The 7917-nt window shown below is 34.3% G+C and overlaps 1 protein-coding gene across 1 annotated transcript in view; it reads right to left on the bottom strand.

Annotated features, from left to right (window-relative positions):
• Positions 1-853: 853 nt before the first annotated feature.
• The window catches only part of HELRODRAFT_129823 (hypothetical protein), a gene marked incomplete at both ends in the record, with an annotated part of 22429 nt that continues 15365 nt past the window's right edge, over positions 854-7917 (bottom strand). The window contains 2 exons of the mRNA XM_009030935.1: positions 854-932; positions 4842-4963. Of these exons, the coding sequence (XP_009029183.1) occupies positions 854-932; positions 4842-4963 (201 nt within the window). The remainder of the gene's footprint in view (positions 933-4841; positions 4964-7917) is intronic.

Raw genomic sequence — 7917 nt, 5'->3', positions numbered from 1 at the left:
CGCAGCGTAAAAATATTGTAAAATTTTCTATGAGCCAAATTCATTGCTGAACAACAAAGCTACAGACTAGAAGCTCTGCAGCGCAGTAAATAAAAAGCAGTACGAACGAACAAACATATATACATACAGACAAGTAAATTTTAGCCGGAGTTAGCCATTCTGCAATTCATCAAACGGTGCTGAACAATTTAAATAATAATATTTACTGTTTAGTTTAAATAATAACAAAATAAACAATAAGCTAAAACGAGTATAATTCGAATTATTAAATTAATCAGTTATGACAGACAAACAGAGACAAAAAAATTTTAGCCGGAGTTAGCCATTCTGCAATTCAGGCAAACGGTACTGAACAATTTAAATGATAATATTTACTGTTTACAGTTCCAATATTAGTACAATAAGCCAAAAAGAATATTATTCGAATTATTAAATTATCTAATTATGCTATAAAGAACATAATTTTTTTAAAGTAAAAACTTTGAAAATTTCATTTGAAAAGATTTTGACTAAAATCATTGAAATCCTTATTACTTTATCAACCAAGTCAAAAATCGTTATGTTAAAAAAACCATGATATTATTTAAAAAAATCTCCAAAAAAGATTTGATTCAATATAGAAATCCTAATTTTACAATATTGATGAAATTTTCCGTTTTTTATTTTCCGTGATTTTTGGACCTCTGTTTTTTAATTTATTAATTTTATCGTTATTTGATTCATCAATTTCATTCTGATCATAGTCAGTTAATTGATATTTTATCCGACCATGATTAACTTCATTGTTCTCCTTGTTATTTTCTGTGCTGCTTTCCATCCTGTTAATGTTGGCTATTTCAATGTTGTTCGCTGATATTAATTGTTCTCGCAATTCCGAGCTTTCATATCTGAACTCCTGCAGACGATAATAGCCATCATCATGTTGTTTATACCTGAAATGACAAAAATTAAATTATTGACAGAATTGTATTATAGTCAACATTTGACGCCATTTGATAACAAGATCTATGTTAAAATAAGTTGTATGTATATAACCAACCAATGTAAGGCCAAAATCCACATTAAAATTCAGTTAATAATAAAGGAAATCAACGACATAAAAAAAAAGAATCGAATAAAAACCTAACTACTCATTCCATAAAACGATTACAAAGTGTTTCTGTTGCAATAGATGGCGTATGTCGATTTATTAGCAAAAATAATTAATTTGTCAATAAATGAGTTATAAAATTCACAAAATTTTAATTGACAATAAATTGAAACTATTATAAAAGACAATTGAAGTAATTTCAAATGTATTTAGAATAATTGAACAACAGTTGTGACATTGGCCAAACTTCTTCCTTTTCGATATCTGCGGATATCAGGCAATGACAACAAACGAGATTCTGGTTAATATCTTGTCATGTTCTTCTGTTTATCGTTTTAACAAAACTATGGATCCACAATTGGTCACTATATGTATGTTCGTATGTTTAGCGCCAGAGAAAGGACACAGTGGTGGAATGTTTTACCCCATCTGAAACGATTGGCGTTGGTTGGCAGTTGTTGAATTACATATTTTTCGCAAATTGGTACAGGATATCTAGATTTTTTCACCAGTGTAAATTTGCGAAAATTACATTTGTTACCGACTTGGTCAGGAAACCTTGATTTTGAAGCAGGACAACATGGTTAGATATTCAATCATCTTTCAATTTCTTTAGGGCCTAAGATGTTGACATTGAGTCAGGTAGTAAGTTGTCTACCGATGTTTCACGCCTAGGACAACGAATTTCATTATTTGAATTTCTCTAAAAATAATTGCGGTGTTTTAATCTCATTTTCAACGATGTGTCTTTGAGTGAAACAATATTATGACTACCAATCTCTAATGGTAGACCAAGAATTTCAGACACAAAGCCGCTAATGGGTATCGATAGCCAATTTCTAGCTGCTTCAACAATTAGGTTGTCCAAATTGTTGACAATCCACGTCAGAAAAAAATCTTCGCAGCTCTAACTTCAAGTGTGAGGGAAAAAATTTTCTCAAGATTTGTATGTAATTTGGTTATTTAGTTGTTGAAGCAGCTAGAAATTGGCTATCGATACCCATTAGCGGCTGTGTCTGATTGAAAATTGTAGTATATTTTTCAACAAAGTTGAGAAAATTTTGTACATTGTCTACAATGTTATAGGGCGAAAGTTGGCAGGATCGTTTAGAAATTAAAATTGTTGAACCATTTCGCCAACACGTTGGAATTATTGCAGTTTTCAAACATCTGATAATTTATGAAGGTATGCGCGGAGTGTTGGACACCAGCAATTGTTGAAACAGTTGTTTTAGCCTTACATTTTCGAACAATTGATGCAACATACTGAAGGTCGGTTTCTCAATGTCCCCAACAAATGATGTTGATGATAAAGAATCCAAGCAGGCAATTCAAATAAAGTTCAACCATCAACCATTAATCCTTTGCTAAAAAAATTACCGCCATCGACCACATAGAACTGAGGAGGTATATTTGGAGATGGTGAAAATGATGATTTGCACGCCTTCCAGAAGTGGCTTTGGGTCAGCCGTTTGGGTTGGTTTTTATTCGAAACTCGAATGGTTTGGAAACGTTACAGCGGATGGTTTTTCTTCTTCCGGAACCCCTGCGTTAAGGAATTTGCAAGTTTTCTGGTGGATTGATAAACCTTTATTGTTCTTGCAGTGTTTGCCACAACAAAAAGTCAACATATTAAAATTGTATGTGAAATTATTATCATTATTCATTAAATTCGAGGAAATTTTAAAGTTTGCACAAAGTTGCTTACATTCTTATTACCTTCTTGTGTATGGCAGTGATTGTTGGAGTTTTCCAATCATCCGGTACAGATCCATTATTTAATGATGAATCAAAAACTATTTTTAGTTCACTTACAATCTGACGTCTTTCTTCAAATATAATCCTAAGATCCCCGGTGATTTATCTATTTTCAGTGCGTCCAGTTTCGTTAGCCTTCTCATTCATCGTCATATCCTTCATCTCCTGTACCACTGTCGCGGAATAAATCTCCCAGTTGCATTCACTTTCCATGGTGAAAACCTAAGAGAAATATCTTGCTTTCTTGGACTTTATCAGAATCTTTTGTTAGAATCATCTCTAATTCCTGTCCATTTTTCATCTTTAAGACACCGATTGACCCATATGATTTTGTTTTTCCCTTAACATATTTCCAGAACCTTTATGGCTGCTTCTTGCTAAGCCTATCTCTTTCTGTACTTATTTTTATTGGATCTTATTTTCGGACAACATTGTTTATTTATTTTCTTGTATTGTACTAGTTTTGTCCTGGTTATGACATTAAACTGACCCTCACTGCCTTGTGAGTGATGTTGGATCATCAAAGGCTAGGCCCACCGCTTATAACTGTGGTTGCGTAAGGAAGGGCGTCCTGCGTAAAAATTAGCCAAATAAATTACTTATGATGACAGAAGTTACAATGGTTTCATCATAGGTAGCCAAACGGCAACCCCCGATCTCGGGGAAAATGTCGTCTAAACGTGTGTTGTTGTTATTGTACTAGTTTTCTGCATTCTGTGTCTCGCGCCACCTATTCCATTATCTGTGTTTCTTTCTTATTAACTGTGTCGCTGTTCTAGGCATATTTGGTGCCTCCATGTTCTCTTCTTTTGCCACCAAATATACCTAGGGATACATTTACCTATTCTTTTGTTAATTTCTTCTTCCAGAATTAGCCACATCTGATTTACGTCGTTATCACATCTTTCCAGCCGAGTTTTCCAATCTATATTCAAATGGCGTCGCTTGCCATGTACTTCCATTCCCCCAACTTTTCTGAACTGTTCCTTGACCACGTCCCTGGATTGATCTTTCTTTTATGTCATATCTCGTGCTATAAAAATATTCTCGAATCCTTCCTCCGCTTGTTTCAATTTGTTCAAGTTTTTCATAACACGATTCTAAAACATTCTGTTTCCACCAGTAATGGTCTGTCCCGTTTATCGTAATTCTTCCCTCCCAAACGTATAATTTTCTTTATCTCATCTTGGTTGTCTGCAATACAAAGTGCGTCGTTAAGCAAATCCTTCACAAAGGTTTTATCATAATTTTGTCTATTCTATTGCTATTAGTGCTTTTACGTTCCCTGTATATATTATATTTAATTCTTATTCTTAAAATTCTTTTGTCTTTTTCAAGTACTTTTTGTGTGCACTATTTTAATCTCCTACTGCAATATCTTTTTTCTTGGCTTCCCTAAATGTTTTCATTACTTCGTCAATTGCTCCTTGTACATTTGCTTGGATATCTTAGGTTTCAAGCCAATCTTAGTCATTTCAGCATATAACTTCCTAATTTCTTTGATATCATTTAATTTTTCTTGCCTTTCATTTGTAATTAACTTAATCTCCTTACATTTCTGATATCTTCCCTTCACAATTACTGTCCAACAGATCTTTTACTAATCTTTTCAGCTTTTCTGTTCTCTCGTTTGACAGTTTCACATTTTCTGCCAACATCATAACTTCTTCGCAGTTTATGCACACAGCGTTAGTAGGATCGTAACTCAACAGAGTGAAAAAGATACTCTTACTTGAAGAATTTAAACGATACAAGTTTTTTAATATTAAAATTAAATTTTTATGAATAAAATTGTAGTATTGCAAAAACGTGACTTTTACAATCCAAAAATAGCAAAAAAAAAGTTATTAAAAAATAATGCAAAATGAGCGCGTACGTAAAAATATCATAAGCGACATATAATATGTAAAAAAATATGCCATTGAAAATAATTCTAAAATATTAATTATTTTATATAATATATTAATCATTTCTGAATTTATATAGCGTTTACCTGAGTCGCACATGTCCTGATGGCTCTTTCAACTTATGCATCTTTTTCAGATGTGTGGTGAGAAAAGTGCCTCTAGTGTATTTATGGCTACATAAATGGCATGAATATTTTGCAACATCACCCTAAAAAATAAAATAGAATAGAAATATATATTGGAAACCTCTAAAATATTGATAGAAAAAAATATTATAAAGGATGATTTTGGCGTGAACCGACAACAACATTATAATGAATACTGGAATTGAATCCAACTTCCCACTTAAGCCGCACAGGCTTGTGTGTGATAAAATTCTACTGAAATTTTTAGTTACCACTACTGAAACCGAAGCCGCGTTTTCCAAAGCCGTTTTTCCACCCAACCCGTCAGCAGCTGAAAAATTATTCGTCAAGTTTTATGGGCTGTCAGTAGGCACAACATTTCCTCAGGAAGACGAATATCATCATCACCAGCTTTTCCGAAAAAAATCAGGGAGCTCATGAAGCGACGGGATGCTCTCAGATCATCCGACCCCTCATCCAAAGACATCGCCATCATGTCAACAACAAATGAACAAACTAAAACAAACTCGCTGGAAGGATTTCCTGGGCAGGTTCAATAAAAATATTAACACCAATCGCCTTTGGAGTACCATAAAAACTCTAAATGGCCAACAAATACAATATTAAACGTATTTGATGTAACAATGCCATCAGTTTCAACAAATGAACAACAAACAACCTGCAGATTGCCAACTTAGTCAACAAATAGTTTGTCGCAACTAATCGTCAGACATCTAACAAATAAAAAAAAACAATTAAAAGACTAATAAAACAATAAAGACACTTTTTGGTGCGAGGATCTCACCAGATCAGGTTTCAGCAGCAATAAAGATTTTAAACCGTCCAAAGCCTCGGGACCAGACAACCTGACAATCGTTCACCTTAAACATTTAGGCCATATAGGAACTTCCTTCCAAACTATTTAATGAATCTCTGCGAACCTACAGATTTCCAGACATATACAAAAAAGCCAAAATAATCCCTCTTCTTAAACACGGCAAACCAGATAGCCAAAAGAATCATACACTACTATGCCCGGCCGTTAAGGTATTTGAAAAATGCTTGCTGCCGCTCATAACCAAACACCTAACACTGGCGAACCACTAACATGGATTCCGCCCTTATCTCTCAACAACCTCAGCACTCAACCTGATAGTTACCGACAATGCCAACGACCTCAATCAAAAGAGACCAGCTCATCGCACAGTCCTCACAGCGCTGGACCTCACAAAGGCATTTGACACGGTCAATCATCAAACGCAATTGTCCGAACTTATATCATCATCGCTTCCACGGTCAACTGTCCAATGGCTGTCAAACTATCTGCACGGACGCACTACCATAACAGAGTTCTGACATCCACACTCCAAAGAACGTATCCGATGAGGAGTGCCCCAGGGTTCAGTACTTTCCCCAGCTCTGTTAACTTTTACGTTTTCAAAACACCCGAACCTCCTCATGACATTAAAATTATCTCGTACGCAGACAACTTTACCATCTACACCACAAGTCCAGATGCGGATACTTTGACACACCGGCTCAATTGTTACCTGCCGAAGCTATGCGATTTCTTTAATAAAACAAACTTAGAGATTTTCACCTCTAAGTCAACAGTCACACTCTTTACATCGCACACATCCCAATTCCATTACCCCCCACGAATCAAAGTCAGTAACCAAATTCTTCTCCTTGAACATAATCCGAAAATATTAGGCCTGACACTCGACACAATGCTATCTTTCTCCAACATCATTAATTGACAGCATCAAATGCCTCTAAAAGAAAAAATATTTTAAAAGCACTCAGCGGCACCTCATTTGGTCAAAACAAGGAAACTCTACTACAGACCTACAAAACCATTGGTCGCTCCACAACTGAGTATGCATGTCCTTCCTGGTCCCGCTGACGTTCGACACCGGTTTCAACCGCCTCCAACGCTCTCAGAATGCTTCTTTCGCCTGATCACATAAAATCATGCCATAAAATCAAGTCGGAGCAGCACTGCACTCAGAATGCCAGATGCTAACCGTGAAGCAACATTCGGATTTTATCAACAATTCAACGAGATGAAAATCATCAAAACTGCAAACAACATCAACATTATAAGTTAATAAGAAGATCCTTAAGGAATTACATAAATCAAAAACGAAACCATTCATATATTTAGTCAAATACTATAAAAATGAACTATCACCATCATTAATTAATGACTATCACTATTATAAAAAACGAGGGTTAATGAATGTTATGTTAACGACTATTAATAAACGCACAATCATAACAAGATTTATGAGTTATTGTAATCCATTATACATTATTATTTTTTCAGATCAACGAATTTTGATCATGATCATGGTATTTTTTTCCCAACATCAAAGCTTATCAAGATGTTGATAATTCGGAGCATGGAGTTAAATTTCGCACTCTCAGCCAATTTCAAATGGTATCCGACTACTAGCGAATAGTCATTAAAATGAAGATATTTCTGTTCAATAAGCTTGAACCAACCCAACCATTAACGAATGACAACAAAACATCTTATATCTCATATAAATATCTTATATAGACAAAATAAGCAATTCATCAAATAACTAACATCTATCGTCAATCGTTGAAAAACTTTATTGAAGATTTTTTTATACTACTAACACTAGTAACAAGATCTAGATCTATTCAAAAACGAAGATTAATGAATGTTATCGACAAATTGAGCAAATTTTTATTAGAAACTACAACGGAAGAAAATAACGACAAACTCAAAAAATACGTGCAGGTGGTTGACAAAAAAAGGAGCCGCCTTCTTAGACAAAATAATGAATTTTTGGTAAATGTTTCGCATGATTTAACAATAATAATAACATGCAGATCATAAAATACAATTACACGTGCAGGTACAGACTTAATTTTTTTTATACACGTCCCATTGACTGATTACGTTAATAGGTTTTTATTTTATTTCCATTTAATTTCCGATACCAATCAAAGATTCACCACATAATTCAGAAGTAATCAACCTCTCAAAATTTGTTGAAACTTC

The sequence above is a fragment of the Helobdella robusta genome (genome assembly GCF_000326865.2).
Source record: "Helobdella robusta unplaced genomic scaffold HELROscaffold_7, whole genome shotgun sequence".
Lineage (NCBI taxonomy): Eukaryota > Metazoa > Annelida > Clitellata > Rhynchobdellida > Glossiphoniidae > Helobdella > Helobdella robusta.
The sequence above is the reverse complement of the archived record's forward strand: the minus strand, read 5'-3'. Positions and strand labels throughout refer to the sequence as shown.